The sequence below is a fragment of the Aptenodytes patagonicus genome, chromosome 12, assembly GCF_965638725.1.
Source record: "Aptenodytes patagonicus chromosome 12, bAptPat1.pri.cur, whole genome shotgun sequence".
Lineage (NCBI taxonomy): Eukaryota > Metazoa > Chordata > Aves > Sphenisciformes > Spheniscidae > Aptenodytes > Aptenodytes patagonicus.
Genome location: NC_134960.1, coordinates 22,460,574 through 22,476,580, shown reverse-complemented (window position 1 = coordinate 22,476,580; position 16,007 = coordinate 22,460,574). Strand labels below are relative to the sequence as shown.

General features: G+C 54.6%; 1 protein-coding gene across 1 annotated transcript; it reads left to right on the top strand.

Annotated features, from left to right (window-relative positions):
• The first annotated feature begins 10,670 nt into the window (after positions 1-10,670).
• LOC143166268 (protocadherin alpha-6-like) lies at positions 10,671-14,003 on the top strand. Its single transcript, XM_076350456.1, has 2 exons — positions 10,671-13,172; positions 13,977-14,003. The coding sequence occupies exons 1-2, from the start codon at positions 10,671-10,673 to the stop codon at positions 14,001-14,003; spliced, it is 2,529 nt and encodes an 842-aa protein (XP_076206571.1).
• The last annotated feature ends 2,004 nt before the right edge of the window (positions 14,004-16,007 follow it).

The window sequence follows — 16,007 nt, the reverse complement described above, 5'->3', positions numbered from 1 at the left end:
ATTGTCATGACATATGCTGACCTGTTTTGATGTTCTTTTCATACTTGCATCAGCAGCATCAACTTTACCAAAGCCCTGTAAGCCTCCTTTTCAACCAAAGAAACCCCTAACCAAAGAACCCCGAAGTGTCCTACGCGTTAGATATCATCCATTACAGAGCTGTGCTCGTCAGCATTTGGGTTGCGCTCTCACAGCATGAAATCGATGCACATTGCACTTAGAGCTGTCCCGACATCATGGGTTTATGCAAGGCAAGTCCTGCTTAACTAACCTGACCTCCTTGTATGACAAGGTCACCCGCTAAGTGGATGAGGGAAAGGCTGTGGATGTTGTTTACCTGGACATTATTAAAGCCTTTGACACCGTTTCTCACAGCATTCTCCTGGAGAAAGTGGCTGCTCGTGGCTTGGACGGGCGTAGTCTTCGCTGGGTAAAGCACTGTCTGGAAGTCTGTGCCCAAAGAGTTGTGGTGAGTGGGGTTCAATCCAGTTGGCGGCCGGTCACAAGTGGTGTTCCCCAGGGCTCAGTACTGGGGCCAGTTGTGTTTAGCATCTTTATCATTGATCTGGACGAGGGGATCGAGTGCACCCTCGGTAAGTTTGGAGGTGACGCCAAGTTGGGCGGGAGTGTTGATCTGCCTGAGGGTAGAAAGGCTCTGCAGAGGGACCTGGACAGGCTGGATCGATGGGCTGAGGCCAATTGTATGAGGCCTAAGATGGCCAAGTGCCGGGTCCTGCACTTGGGTCACAACAGCCCCATGCAACGCTAGAGGCTTGGGGAAGAGTGGCTGGAAAGCTGCCTGTCGGAAAAGGACCTGGGGGTGTTGGTTGACAGCCGGCTGAATATGAGCCGTCAGCGTGCCCAGGTGGCCAAGAAGACCAATGGCATCCTGGCCTGTATCAGAAATAGTGTGGCCAGCAGGAGTAGGGAAGTGATCGTGCCCCTGTACTCGGCACTGGTGAGGCCGCACCTCGAATACTGTGTTCAGTTTTGGTCCCCTCACTACAAGAAAGACATTGAGGTGCTGGAGCGTGTGCAAAGAAGAGCAATGAAGCTGGTGAAGGGTCTAGAGCACAAGACTTCTGAGGAGCAGCTGAGGGAGCTGGGGTGGTTTGGTCTGGAGAAAAGGAGGCTCCGGGGAGACCTCCACACAACCACCTGAAAGGAGGTTTTAACGAGGTGGGTGTCGGTCTCTTTTCCCAAGTAACAAGTGATAGGACAAGAGGAAACGGCCTCAAGTAGTGCCAGGGGAGGTTTAGATTGGATATTAGGAAAAACTTCTTCACCGAAAGGGTTGTTGAGCACTGGAAGAGGCTGCCCAGGGAAGTGGTTGAGTCGCCATCCCTGGAGGTATTTAAAAGACGCGTAGCCGTGGGGCTTAGGGACATGGCTTAGTGGTGGACTTGTCAGTGTTATGTTCACAGTTGGACTCGATGATGTTAAGGTTCTTTTCCAACTTAAATGGTTCCGTGATTCTGTGATCATCTTTGGAAATAGTATTGCTCCCAGGTGTGTAAGATTCCATGTGAGACTGCTGAAGCATAGCAAAACATGAAGGGGAAGCTGCGGAGAGTCTGTTGGACACCGTGTATGCGATACCATCTGCATGTTTTTCCGTGGCGCTCTCATGGATGGAAGGGTCTGCAAAAGCTGGAGTGAAAGGAAAGTGTTGCATGTTTGTGGAGGTGAATGTGGCAGTGGCACTGAGTAGGGCCTGGCCATGTCGTGATGTGCAGGGTGACCCTGAGCCGTGGGAAGACTTGTCTGAGGGACGTGGAACTCCTTGGGAAGACCGTGGGCCATGTTGTAAGAAGACAAGAATGGGATCTGATGTGCTTGTCTTGAGAACGCTTGTTGCAGAGTGGGGACTGGAGGATGCCTAGCAGAAAGCATGAGGCAGGATGGGCACGGAGTGTTCCTGCCCAGGATCCTTTCCCAGGCTCCAAGGGTCTGGAGTTGGAGGCCTTCCTGATCTTGAGGTACTGTGTGGTACTGAAATGCCCACAGTGTGCTTTGGGGTTATGACTATCTGGCAGCAGAGAGAGTCCCTTGTGCTGGTGCCTGCCTGACGTAGGCAATGTGTTGGTGAGAGGGGCTGAGATGGAGACTGCTGAGTACTGTCTGGTGCAGCTTTTTGCTGCTGTTTTGGGAAGGGTGTTGTGGGAGGGAAGCTCTTCAATCTGCTGTCCCTGTGTAGTGGTGGTGATCTGTAGTAGCTTCCACAGCCGTTGATGTTGCCATGACGGTTCCTTACTCATCCTCAGGCAAGACTTTAAGGCAATGTGATGCGGTGGGTGTAATCTTTGTGCACTTGCACAGTTGGCCAACAGTACAAATGCTGTGTCCCCTTGTCATGCTTTACTCATTTGGTTACACGCACGGACATGCCAAACCCTCCAGAGCAGCCCAACTCTCCTTCTATGGCACAAATTCTCCTATCGAGTTGAAACCGTGAGTGGGCTTATGCTTCGGCATTTGGTGTGGTTCTCGTGAAGAATAAAATCTATGTGGACTGGGATCTGAGCTGTCACAGCTCTCATCACAGATTCCTTAAGAACTCTAATGTGCAGCTCTGTGGTGTTTCCACCTGAAATTGCTGAAAAGATGGAAAGTGTTTAGGGTGAAGTTCACACAGCGGGGAAGAGTCTGTGAGACACTGTGTGGCTTTGCATCCGTCCATATGTTCTTTGTGGTGATCACGAGGGAAGGTGAGGATGTGCAAAGGCCTGGGTCATGCTCAGCGTGGGGTTTAGAGCCGGGGCATGTGATTGTGGTGGAGCAATGCCTGGGTATTGTGGCAGTGATGCTGCTAGTGGCATGGAGTGGGGCCTGGGCATGTGTCACTGGGAGGGTGACTTCGAGTGGGGAAGAGTCTTGCCTGATGGGAATGGAGATGTTGGGTAGATCACGGTCTGTGTCATTGGGGAAGAACTGGAGAACGTCCGCTTAGCTGGAGATCTCCTTTCCCATGGTGTGTCATAGAGAATGCCAGCAGAAAACCTTGAGAAGAGGCCTGACGCAGAGTTCAGGCTGCTCTCAGGCCCTCCAGAAGTTCTGCACATCCTCGCACCCTTTTGTCCTCTGTGATATTCCTGCGTGATGTGAAGACATCTGCCATAGGCTGCTTGAATAGTTTGCTCTTGAATGTGGTATGCTTTTGGTCCAACAGAAGGGTTTTGAAATTTGGATCATTTTGGGTGCCTTCTCTGAAGCTCTCCTCGGTCATCGCTCTGCCCACCTCTCTTGTTTGGGAGGGGAAGCAGTGCTGTCCGTATTCAGGATGTTGGCAAACCTTGCATTTCAGTAAAGTGGAATGGCTTCCTTTAGTTTTCTTCTCTCAGCAAAAATTCTCGCCCTTTTCTTTTTCTTCTCTCACATTGGCGATGTGTTGGTCACAGCGGATGAGATGCAGACTGGAGAATTTTGGCAGCTGTCTGGTTGCAGAGCGTTGGGCCGTTTGCCGTCAGTGTGGGGGATGGCTTTTCCACTCTCCTGAGCTGAGGTTGACGTTGAGAGAATGTCCTTAGCTTTCAGGCCTCCCTTCTGCTTCCCCTGTGATAGAAGTGCCTAAGGGAGCACTGCGCACTGTCCAGCGTTTTCAAGGCTTTTGGAGAACGTAATTTTTTTCTGCCCAGCACCCCCAGAAATCTTTCATAGCGTTAAGGGAAAATGTCCTTTAAAACCAATTCTCCTGTCCTGAAAATATTTATTTTCTGAAGAAGCAACCAGCGATGCTACAGGTAAGTCGCTGATACGTAAAGAAGATGTGTCTGAGAGACAGATGTACTTTTGTTCCTGTTCAGTGGTGGTATCTTGATGTTGGATGGACCCAATGTTGCCTGGATTGTAATGCCTGTAGGCTGGACCAGTAAGGCACCCCTGCCTGCTCTCGTTCCTTTCCTGCTGCTTCCAGGCACAGCGTGGTCGGGTGGCAGCAAGAATGGATGGAGGAGGGACCCCAATGCGTTTTGCGGAGTAGATGTGTTGGGAGTCAAGGGGATGTTCTCAGTGAAAATGCCGTGGTGTTACCTTCGTGGCTTTTATTTGGCTGTGTGGCAGGTGGCTCATGCCGATGAAGAAGAGGTATTGCGTGGGGACTCATGCCCCTGGATACCGAGGTTCTTGCTGTGTCATTCTGGCAGTGCCTGCCTGCCTGAAAGGGAAAGCAAGAGCTTGACATTCACTGCGCAGGTGGAAATGAGGCCAGAAGAAGAGCTCTTCATCGAGATACATAAAGAGTGCTCAGGAGCTGTGCTTGCCCCGTGCTTTTCCAGCCTTTGTGAAGGATTGTTGTGGTGGGCTGTGATGGGTTTGAGTTCCCAAATGAGAGACTCGCCTGGGTTGCTTGGACTCTTTGGAGCGTGTTTGCACAGCTGTCCAAGTACCTGGGGCTTGGGCTTGTGTTTCCGAGGGTGGAGGATTCTGTTGTGATGTAGCAGAGCTGTTCGTTGCCATACGATTGCCTTGCTGTGTTATGTGCTGGGTCCTTGGGAGGACTGGAGGCCGAAGAGTGTGGTCTTCTTCCAGAAGGGAAGGGGAGGTGCAGGGGCAGCCTGTCTGTCTTGCACAGACGGGAGGAGAGCAGGAATGTTGTTCCCCATCCGGAGGCATGGAAGGCGGAAGGGAAGGGGAATGATGGCTCTTGCCAAAGGGCATTTCCACGCTTCATGGCAAGTGTGGTGTAGTCACGTGGTAAATACTTTGGTAAAGGGGAAAAAGGAAGGAAGAGGCAAGGATGGAAGCAGAAGAAAATCGGGAGGCAAGGGTAGGGCAGGACAGAGCAGGAAAGAAAAAGGAAGAGAAAGAAAAGAAGGACGAAAGAGAAAAGGAAGAGGAAGGAAGAGAGGACGGAGAAAAAGCAAGATCGGACCAAAGGGAAAGGAAGAAGGAAAGAACGAGAAAGGAAGATGGAAAGGAAGGAATCTCTGCAAGGAAAAAGGAAGCAAGGGAGAAAGGAAGGGGAAGGGAGGAAGAGGAAGGGAGGAAGGGAGGGAGAATTTACCGGTGGTGAAGAAGAGGAAAGAGCTCTTGGCAAAGGGCATGTCCGTGCTCCGCATCGAGAGTGATGTTGTGATATAGAAAGCACACTGGTAAAGGGGAGAAGAAGAGAGTAAGGGGAGAGCGGGACAGGGATAAGAAGAGAAGGAGTAAGGGGATACAGAAGAGAAGGAAGGAGGGAACAGCAGAGAGAAAGGAAAGCAAACAAGTACGAAGCAAGCAGCAGAGAGAAAGAAGATAAAGAAAGGAAGAACCGATAAACGAGTTTACTAGCATGCACCGACGTCATCACTGTACAGAGGAAGGAGGGTAGGGAGAGAAAGAAAGAAGGAAAGAAAGGAAGAAGGAAGAAGAAAGAAAGAAAGAAGCAAGGAAGGACGAAATGTAGCAAGGAAGAAATAAAGGAAGGAAGATGACAAAGAAGACAAAGAAAGGAAGAAATCATAAAGGACGTTACCAGGGTGCAGCGACGTTCTCTCTAGACGCTGAACGGAGGTGGTCCCTAACAGCCCCCCCGTTGGTTAGAGCACAAAGAGGGATGTAGACAAAGCAGAGATGTTTAATGCCGCCTCTGCTTCTGTCTTTAACACCGATGATGGGCCCTGGGAGCCCCGGAGCCCTGTGTTGGAGGAGCGTGAGTGGGGGAACGCTAAACTCCCAGCCAAGTCTGAAGTTGTTTGAGAGTTGCTGCTCCAGCTGGAGGCACGTAGGTCTATGAAGCACAATGGGATTCACCCCAGGGTACCGAAAGAGCCAGTCGATGTTATCGCGGGACCTCTCTCCGTTATCTTTCAATGGTCTTGGGAGTCTGGAGAGGTCCCCGTTGACTGGAAGTTGGCAAACGTTGTCCCAATTTTCAAGAAGGGTAAGAAGGAAGACCCTGGTAATTACAGGCCTGTCAGTGTCGCTTCAGTGCCTGGTAAAGTGATGGGGAAGGATATTGTGGGAGTTACTGATAAACACTTGAGAGACACTGCAGTCGTTGGTCATAGCCAGCAGGGGTTCACGAGGGGAAGGTCCTGTTTAACTAACTTAATTTCTTTTTATGACAAGGTCACCCATCTAGATGAGCAAGGGAAGCCAGTAGATGTGGTGTGTTTTGGGTTTTAGCAAAGCTTTTGATACCGTCTGTCCTGGTTTTGGCTGGGCTAGAGTTAATTTTCTTCCTAGTAGCTGGCATAGTGCTGTGTTTTGGATTTAGCATGAGAATAATGTGATAACAGACCGATGTTTTAGTTGTGGCTAAGCAGTGATAATACTAAGTCAAGGTCTTTTCAGCTTCTCTTGCTCTGCCAGCGAGGAGGTGCACAGGAAGCCGGGAGGGGGCACAGCCAGGACAGCTGACCCAAAGTGGCCAAAGGGATATTCCATACCGTGTGACGTCATGCTCACTATATAAGCTGGGGGGAGGTAGCTGGGCATCAGCGACTGCTGCTCAGGGCCTAGCTGGGCATCGGTCGGCGGGTGGTGAGCGGTTGCATCGATTTTTTTTGGTTTTGTTTTTCTCTCTCTTGTTGTTTCACTTTCCATTACTATTACTATTACTATTACTATTATTATTATTGTAATATTTCAAGTGTTAAACTGTTCTTATCTCAACCCACGAGTTTTCTTACTTTTGCTCTTCCGATTCTCTCCCCCATCCCACCGGGGGGGGGGGGGGGGGCAGGGTGAGGGTGAGCGAGCGGCTGTGTGGTGCTTAGTTGCCAACTGGGGTTAAACCACAACATGTCTCTCACAGTATCCTTCTGGATAAACTGTCCAGCACACAGCTGTCATAATACTTGTCGTAAGACAGGTCCATCGTACGTTGGGTGAGCAATTGGCTGACGGGTTGGGGTCAGAGAGTTATAGTAAAAGGGGTGACATCAGGCTGGTGGCCAGTCACCAGTGGGGTTCCGCAGGGCTCAGTTTTTGGGCCAGTGCTCTTTAATATGTTTCTAAATGATCTGGATGCAGGAGTCGAATGTACGTTAAGTAAGTTTGCTGATGATACTAAATGAGGAGGAGCAGCGGACTCCCTCGAGGGTAGAGAGGCCTTAGAGTGAGATCTGAATAGACTAGAAAGCTGGGCAATCACCAACAATATGAAATTTATCGAGAACAAATACTGGATTCTGCACCTGAGACAGGGTCATCCTGGTTATACGCACAAAGTGGAGGACGAGAGGCTGGAGAGCAGCCCCTCGGAAAGAGATCTGGGGGTTTGGGTGGATGGCAAGCTAAATATGAGTCAACAGCGTGTCCTGGCAGCCAAAAGGGCCAACCGTGTCCTGGGGTGCATCGAGCACAGCATAGCTAGGCGGTTGAGGGAGGTGATTGTCCCCCTCTACATTGCAGTGGTGTGGCCGCACCTCAAGTACTGTGTGCAGTTTTGGACGCCTCAGTATAAGAAGGACATCAAACTATTCGAGTGTGTCCAGAGTAGGGTGACCAAGATGGTGAAGGGTCTCGAGGGCAAGACTTTTCGGGAGCGGCTGAGGTCACTTGGTTTGCTCAGCTTGGAGAAGAGAAGTCTGAGGGGTGCCCTCATCACAGTCTACAACTTCCTCGAGGGGGGCAGCAGAGGGGGAGGTGCTGATCTCCTCTCTCTGGTGACCAGCACTAGGACACGAGGAAATGGAAGGAAGCTGCGTCAGGGGAAGTTCAGATTGGACGTTAGGAAAAGGTTCTTCACTGAGAGGGTGGTTGGTCACTGGAACGGGCTCCCCAGGGAAGAGGTCACGGCACCAAGACTGTCAGAGCTCAAGGAGCGCACTGTACAGTGGTTTCAAAATTTTGGCAGAAAATGAGTAATTTTTTCTCTGTCTGGCAACCCCAGAAATCTCTCATAATGTTAAGGAAAAATGTCCTTTAAATCCCATTGTCCTGTTTTGCAAATGTTTCTTTTCTGAAGAAGCAACCAGTGATGCTACAGGTAAGTTGCTGATACGTAAAGAAGATGTGTTTGAGAGACAGATGTACTGTTGTTCCCGTTCAGTGGTGGTATTTAGTAATGTTGGATGGATGGAATGTTGCGTGGGCTGTAATGCCTGTAGGTTTGGAGCAGCAAAGCACCCCTGCCTGCTCTCGTTCCTTTCCTGCTGCTTCCAGGCACAGCGTGGTGTAAGTGGATGGAGGAGGGACCCCAATGCGTTTCGCAGAGCAGATGTGTTAGGATGTTCTCAGTGAAAATGCCGTAGTGTTACTCTCCTGGATTTTGTTTGGCTGTTTGACGGGTGGACCATGCTAATGCGGGAGAGGTATTCCATGGGGACTTATGCCCCTGTGTTGTTCTGGCTTCCCTGAAAGGGAAAGCCAGAGCTTGACATTCAGTGTGCAGGTGAAAATGAGGCCGGAGGAAGAGCTCTTCATCGAGATACGGGAGGAGTGCTCGGGAGCTGTGCTTGCCCCGTTCTTTTCCAGCCTTTGTGGAGGATTGTTGTGCTGGGCTGTGATGGGTTTGAGTTCCCGAATGAGAGACTCGCCTGGGTTGTTTGGACTCTTTGGAGCGTGTTTGCACAGCTGTCCAAGTACCTGGGGCTTGGGCTTGTGTTTCCGAGGGTGGAGGATTCTGTTGTGATGTAGCAGAGCTGTTCGTTGCCGTACGATTGCCTTGCTGTGTTATGTGCTGGGTCCTTGGGAGGACTGGAGGCCGAAGAGTGTGGTCTTCTTCCAGAAGGGAAGGGGAGGTGCAGGGGCAGGCATGTAGAGAATATTTTGGTAAAGGGGGAAAAGAAGAGAAGAGAATAGACAAGGATGGAAGCAGAGAAGTAGGAGAGGGAAGGATAGGGCAGGGTGAGGCAAAGAAGAAAAAAGAAGAGGAGGAAAAGAAGGAGGAAAGAGAAAAAAGGAGAAAGGCAGAGATGAAGAAAGAAGAAGGAGGAGGAAAAGAATGAGAAAGGAAGGAGGAAATGAGAAGAAGAAGGAATGCAAGAGAAAGGAAGGTGGAAAGGAAGGACTCTATGCAAGGAAACAGCAAGCAAAGATGAAAGAAAGAAGGAAGAGGAGGGAAGGGAGGAAGGAAGAGACGATAGCCGAGATTACCAGGCTGCCCCGATGTTATCTCTACATGCTGAATGGAGTTGAGGACGTCGGCATCATCGGTACTGAGAGACGCTGTGGAAGGCTTGATGAAAAGCGGTGAGGAAGAGGGAAGAGCTTTTGCCTGAGGGCCTGTCCGTGCTCCATGGCGAGAGTGATGTGGTCCTGCAGCAAACACGTTGGTAAAGGAGACGAGGAAGAGGCGAAGAGGGAAGAAGAAGAGAAGGGGAGGGAAGGACAGGGAAGAGAAGGAGAAAGAGGGGGAAGGGAAGGGAAGGGAAGGGAAGGGAAGGGAAGGGAAGGGAAGGGAAGGGAAGGGAAGGGAAGGGAAGGGAAGGGAAGGAAAGGAAAGGAAAGGAAAGGAAAGGAAAGGAAAGGAAAGGAAAGGAAAGGAAAGGAAAGGAAAGGAAAGGAAAGGAAAGGAAAGGAAAGGAAAGGAAAGGAAAGGAAAGGAAAGGAAAGGAAAGGAAAGGAAAGGAAAGGAAAGGAAAGGAAAGGAAAGGGGAAGGGGAAGTAAGCAATGACTAGAGAGAATGAAGATAAAGGCAGAAAAGAGGAATGAGTTTACTAGCGTGCACGGATGCTGTCACTGTGCAAACAAAGGTGGTGAGGGAGAGGAAGGAAGAAAGAAGGAAATAGAAAGAAAGAAGGAAAGAAGCAAAGAAGGAAAGAAGCAAGGAAGGAGTAAAGGAAGGAAGGAAGAAGATACAAAGGAAGAAACCATAAAGGGGATTACCAGGGTGCACCAACGTTATCTTGCAGTAAAATCGCAGAAGGAAAGGGAAAAGGCAAGACAGGGACCTGTGGAAGTAAAAAGCAAGGGAGGAAGGAAGAAAGAATAGAAGGGAAGGCAGGAAGTATGGAAGGAAGAAAGAAGCGATAGACAAGATGACCAGACCGCACCGGCATTACCTCTAGACGCTGAACGGAGGTGGTCCCTAACAGCCCCCCCGCTGGTTAGAGCACCGCGCTCCGGCGCTGATGCCCCGTAATTAGCGCTGATGGCTCCGTCTTGGATGGTCTCCGCCGCGGCGCCGGAGGCGACTGGGGAGGGGTTAAAGAAGAGAGAAGGGCGGAAAGAGAAGGGAAAGGGGAGTAAGGAATCGTGCACGGCAGGGCAAGAACGAAAAGAAGAAGGACGAGAAGAAAGCAGAAAGAGAAGGAGAAAAAAGTAGGGAAATGAGAGGAAGAAGAAAGAGAGAACCGAAGAAAGATAACGGAAGGAAGGAAGGAAGAAGGAGAAAGGAAGGAAGAGAAAGGAAGAAGGGAGGGAAGGAATCTGTGCAAGTAAAGAGCAAGTAGTCACGAAAAAAGGAATAAAGAGAGAAGGAAAGAGAGGAACAAAAGAAAGAAAGAAGAAAAGGGAAGAGGAGGACGGAAGGAAGAGAGGAGCGAGGGGATGACCGGCGCGGGGCCGGCGGCGCGGGCGACGGTGGGGAGCGTGTGAGGCGGCGGAGCAGCACACGGTGTCGCTGCAGGCTCAGAAACGGCGGCTCCGCGGCGAGGCGGCTCCGCCCCGGTGCGGCGGAGAGCCCGGCTGTGAGCGCGGGGGGGCGGCGCGGGGCGGGCAGGAGAGCCGGTGCGTCCGGGCGGCGGCGGGGAGCCGTGCGGGGCCCGGTCGGGTGCCGGCGGCGGCGGCGGCGGCGGCGATGGGCGTGTGCTGGGGTCCCGTGGTGCGGGTGCTGGTGCTGCAGGCGGCCTGGGCGCTGGGCGGCGGGCAGGTGCGCTACTCGGTGCCGGAGGAAGCCAAGGCCGGGACGGTGGTGGGCCGGCTGGCGCAGGACCTGGGCCTGGAGGCGGGCGAGCCGGAGGCGCGTCGGCTGCGGCTGGTGGCGCAGGGCCGGCGGGCGAGCGTGGAGGTGAGCGGGGCGAGCGGGGCGCTGGTGGTGAGCTCGCGGCTGGACCGGGAGGAGCTGTGCGGGAAGAGCGCGCCCTGCGCCCTGCGCCTGGAGGTGCTGGTGGAGCGGCCGCTGCGCGTCTTCCACGTGGAGCTGGAGGTCACCGACATCAACGACAACGCCCCGCTCTTCCCCGCCGCCCGGAGAAACCTCAGCATCGCGGAATTCACGTCGCTGCCGGGGTCTCGGTTCCCGCTGGAGGGCGCGTCGGATGCAGATGTGGGAGCCAACGCGCAGCTCTCCTATACGCTCAGCCCCAGCGAGTATTTTAGAATAGAGGAAGAAGAGAGTAACTCTCGCAGTAAGTCCCTGTTTCTGGTGCTCGCGAAACCGCTGGACCGGGAGACGGTTCCCGTGCACCGGTTGTTGCTGACGGCGAGGGACGGGGGCCGTCCGTCGCTGACGGGCACGGTGGAGCTGGTGATCTCGGTGCTGGACGTGAACGACAACGCGCCCCAGTTCAACCGGTCGGTGTACAACGTACTTTTGCCCGAAGACGCCTTAGAGGGGACGCTCGTGGCCCGAGTGAGCGCAACAGATCCGGACTTGGGAATATATGGAGAAGTGATTTACGAAATTGATACTTTTGTTCCTCCCTCGGCCTCAGACGTGTTCAGCATCGATGCAAAAAGCGGGGAGATGAGACTGACGGGCGCGCTGGACTTTGAGACTGTTACTTTCTACGACCTACACGTGAAGGCGACAGATCAGGGAAACCCCCCGCTGTCGGGCCACTGCAAGGTGGTGGTGGAGGTGGTGGACGTGAACGACAACGCGCCGGAGGTGTGGGTGACGTCGCTGTCGGTGCCGGTGCCGGAGGACGCGGCGGTGGGGACGGTGGTGGCGCTGCTGAGCGTGTCGGACCGGGACTCGGGGGCGAACGGGCGGGTGCGGTGCGCGGTGTGGCCGGCGGCGCCGTTCGGGCTGGTGGCGACGTTCGCGGGCTCGTACTCGCTGGTGCTGCGGGAGGCGCTGGACCGGGAGCGGGTGCCGGAGTACGAGGTGGAGGTGCGGGCGGAGGACGGCGGGGCGCCGCCGCTGCGCGCCAGCCGCGGGGTGCGGGTGCCGGTGTCGGACGTGAACGACAACGCGCCGGCGTTCGCGCAGGCCGTGTACACGGTGCTGGCGCGGGAGAACAACGCGGCGGGCGCGGAGCTGGCGCGGCTGTGGGCGCGGGACCCGGACGAGGCGGGCAACGGGCGCGTGAGCTACTCGGTGGCGGAGGGCGGCGGCGGGGGCGCGGCGGCGGCGGCGGGCGTGGGGTGGCGTGCGGCGTCGAGCTACGTGTCGGTGGACGCGGAGAGCGGGCGCCTGTGGGCGCTGCAGCCGTTGGACTACGAGGAGCTGCAGGTGCTGCAGTTCGAGGTGCGGGCGGTGGACGCGGGGGAGCCGCCGCTGTGCGGCAACGCCACGGTGCAGCTGTTCGTGGTGGACGAGAACGACAACGCGCCGGCGCTGCTGGCGCCTGCGGGCGGCGGGCCGGGGCCCGGGGCCGCGGGCTCGTCGGCGTCGGGGCCGGGCTCGTCGGGGGCGTTGTGGGCGTGGGCGGCGTGGGGGGCGCCGGCGGGGCAGGTGGTGGCGAAGATCCGCGCGGTGGACGCGGACTCGGGCTACAACGCGTGGCTGCGGTACGAGCTGTGGGAGCCGCGGGGGAAGGGCCCGTTCCGCGTGGGGCTGTACAGCGGCGAGGTGAGCACGGCGCGGGCGCTGGAGGAGGCGGACGGCCCGCGGCAGAGGCTGGTGATCGTGGTGCGGGACCACGGGGAGCCGGCGCGCTCGGCCACGGCCACGCTGAGCGTGTCGCTGGTGGAGGGCGGCGAGGCGGCGCTGGCGGCCGCGGGCTCGTCGTCGTCGTCGTCGTCGTCGTCGTCGGGGGCGGGGCTGCGTCCGGCGGCGGGCGCGGAGGGCGGCGCGGCGGCGGCGGCGGCAGCGGCGGCGGCGGCGACGAACGTGTGGCTGGTGGTGGCGATCTGCGCGGTGTCGAGCCTGTTCCTGCTGGCGGTGGTGCTGTACGGGGCGTCGCGGTGGGCGCCGCGGGCGGCCGTGCTGTCGGGGCGCGGGCCGGCGACGCTGGTGTGCGCCAGCGAGGTGGGGAGCTGGTCGTACTCGCAGCGCCAGAGCCGGAGCCTGTGCGTGGCGGACGGCGCGGGCAAGAGCGACCTGATGGTTTTCAGCCCCAACTTCCCGCTGCCGCCGCCGCCCGGCCCCGCGGCGAAGGAGACGCAGCCGGAGCCGCCCGCTCTCCTGGACACGGTCAGTGGCCCTCCCTTTCTCGCCCCTTCTCGCCCCTTCTCTCCCTTCTCGCCCTTCCCTCCCGCCCCCTGGGCAGGCGGTGGTGGGAGCCGTGCTCGGGCGGCGGGGCCTGCGGGCGGTGGGTGCTTGGCGGGTGCTTAAGGGTGTTGATGGGACCCTTGCACCTGCCTTCGCGTCCTCGCCGGAGCCCCTCGGCTCTTGCTTCGGCGTGGGGAAGAGATGCAGGTATTGCCGCAGCCGGCAGCAGTTACCGTCCGCAGCGGAGGTTTGCTGCTCTGGGTGCGAGTTGTTCTCCCGCAGAAGAAAAGCACTGCCGATTGCGAGGAGAGGTGCCACGGCATGAGCTTTGCAGACGCTCTTGCTTGCTGGTGTGTGGCGTTTCCACCCGAGCTTGCTGGAGGAGTGCAAGAGACGCAGGCTGTGGTGGTGACAGTGCCCCCCCGGCCCTACTTCCTGCCTTGTTACCGTGGCTGAGTGCAGTCCGTGCTGGAATCAGCTGTGGTTTCTTGTCCAAAACGGTGTCCTCGTCCTCCCCTGTGATTCTGCTCTGGAAGAGAGGGGATGGAAGGTGACAACTGGGCCTTCAGGGTTCTCTCTCCCGGTGCTGTAATTCCTGCCTTTTGGTTCTCTCAACAGTGGCATTATGAAAGTAGGGAAAGCAATAGGGACTTTCCCTGTTGTTTTTTTTTCCTCTAAGTGTGCTGATACTGTAGTTCGTAGCATAAAGCGTTCAGGGAGAGAAGTGTCACCCAAGGCAGGTGTTAGAAAAGGGAATTTTCTTTTCCTGCTCCCCCTTTCCTCCAGGTTGTGGACTGCATTCCTCGCCCGTGAATTGTCATGACATATGCTGACCTGTTTTGATGTTCTTTCAATATTTGTATCAACAGCCACATCATTTCAAAAGCCCTCCAAATCTTCTTTTCTTTAAAGAAAAAACAAACAAACAAACAAACAAACCAACCAACCCATAAACAAAGAACCGGCCCTCCCCAACAAAAGCCAAATCCAGTTCTCCTACACAGTTGCTATCATCCGTTACGGTGGTGTGCTCATCAACATTTTGGTTTTTCTCTCAGCGCATGAAATCACTGCCATCGCCATTAGGGCTGTCCCGACATCCCCTTTAGAAAGGGTATCGGTCCCAGGTCTGCCACGTTTCCCTCTGCGATAGCTGAAGCATTGCCAAACACGAAGGGTCAGCAGCAGAGAGTCTGCCGACACTGTGCCTATGATACCTGTGTGTGTTTTTTGTGGTGCTCTCCTTGATGGGAAGTGTCTGCACTGATTGGATTGAGGCCACTGAGTAGGGCCTGGCCATGTCCTGATGTGCAGGGTGACCCTGAGCAGTGGGAAGACTTGTCTGAGGGAAGTGGAACTCCTTGGGAAGACCGTGGGCCATGTCGTAAGAAGACAAGAATGGGATCTGATGTGCTTGTCTTGAGAACGCTTGTTGCAGAGTGGGGACTGGAGGATGCCTAGCAGAAAGCATGAGGCAGGATGGGCACGGAGTGTTCCTGCCCAGGATCCTTTCCCAGGCTCCAAGGGTCTGGAGTTGGAGGCCTTCTGGATCTTGAGATACTGTGTGGTACTGAAATGCCCACAACGTCCTTTGAGGTTATGACTATCTGGCAGCAGAGAGAGTCCCTTGTGCTGGTGCCTGCCTGACGTAGGCAATGTGTTGGTGAGAGGGGCTGAGATGCAGACTGCTGAGTACTGTCTGGTGCAGCTTTCTGCTGCTGTTTTGGGAAAGGTGTTGTGGGAGGGAAGCTCTTCAACCTGGTGTCCTTGTGTAGTGGTGGTGATCTGTAGTAGCTTCCACAGCCTTTGATGTTCCCATGACGGTTCCTGTGTCCTCCTCAGGCAGGATTTTAAAGGGCACGTGATGAGGTGGCTATAATCTTTGTGCTCTTGACTTCTCCTCCTTGTGCACTTGCACAGTTGGCCGACAGTACAAATGCTGTGTCCCCTTGTCATGCTTTACTCCTGTGGTTACATGCAGGGACACGCCAAACCCTGCAGAGCAGCCCAACTCTCTTCTGCTGTGGCAGAATCACTCCCCTGTGATTCTGCTCTGGAAGAGAGGGGATGGAAGGTGACAACTGGGCCTTCAGGGTTCTCTCTCCCCGTGGTGTAATTTCTCTCTTTTTACTCACCCACCAGAGTCATTATGCAAGTAGGGAAGGCCTTGGGGACTTTTCCTATGTTCTTTTTCAAGTATGTTCTAGACGTAGTTCGTAGCATAAAGCGTTCAGGGAGAGGAGTGTGACCCAAGGGAGGTGTCAGGAGCAGGAATTTTCTTTGCCTTCCTTCCCGCCCCCAAGCCATGTTATAGACTTCCATTCTTGGCTGGAGAAGTGACGTGCTATGATGTGCGCTGGCCTGTTTTGATAGTCTTCCAATATTTGTATCAGCAATGTCAGCCTTATGGAAGCCCCGGAAACCTTCTTTTCAAAGTCCCCAAATTCTCCTATACATTAGGTATCTTCCATTCCACGGCTGTGCTCGTCAGCATTCGGGTTGCTCTCTCAGAGAAGGACATCAATGCCCATTGCTATTGGAGCTGTCCTGACACCATGTCTACAAATAGATGTGTAACATTTCCGATGTGTAACTGAGCTCCCAGGTGTGTAACATTTCCATCTGAGATAGCTGAAGCATTGCAAAACATGAAGGGTCAACTATGGAGAGTCTGCTGAATGCAGTGTATATGATACCATCTGTATGTTTTTTTATGGTGCTCTCATTGATGGGGACGGTTGTGGGCTTGGGTTCCTGGCCAGAGAAGTGGCATGATGTACGCTGGCCTGCTATGATGTTCAACAGCTGGAGTGAGCC

Bases quoted from the DNA above. Each gene is read 5' to 3' on its own strand.
- LOC143166268 (XM_076350456.1), top strand. From the start codon at position 10,671: ATGGGCGTGTGCTGGGGTCCCGTGGTGCGGGTGCTGGTGCTGCAGGCG. The intron at 13,173-13,976 runs GTCAGTGGCCCT...CCTTTCCTCCAG, and splicing joins CGCCCGCTCTCCTGGACACG to GTTGTGGACTGCATTCCTCG.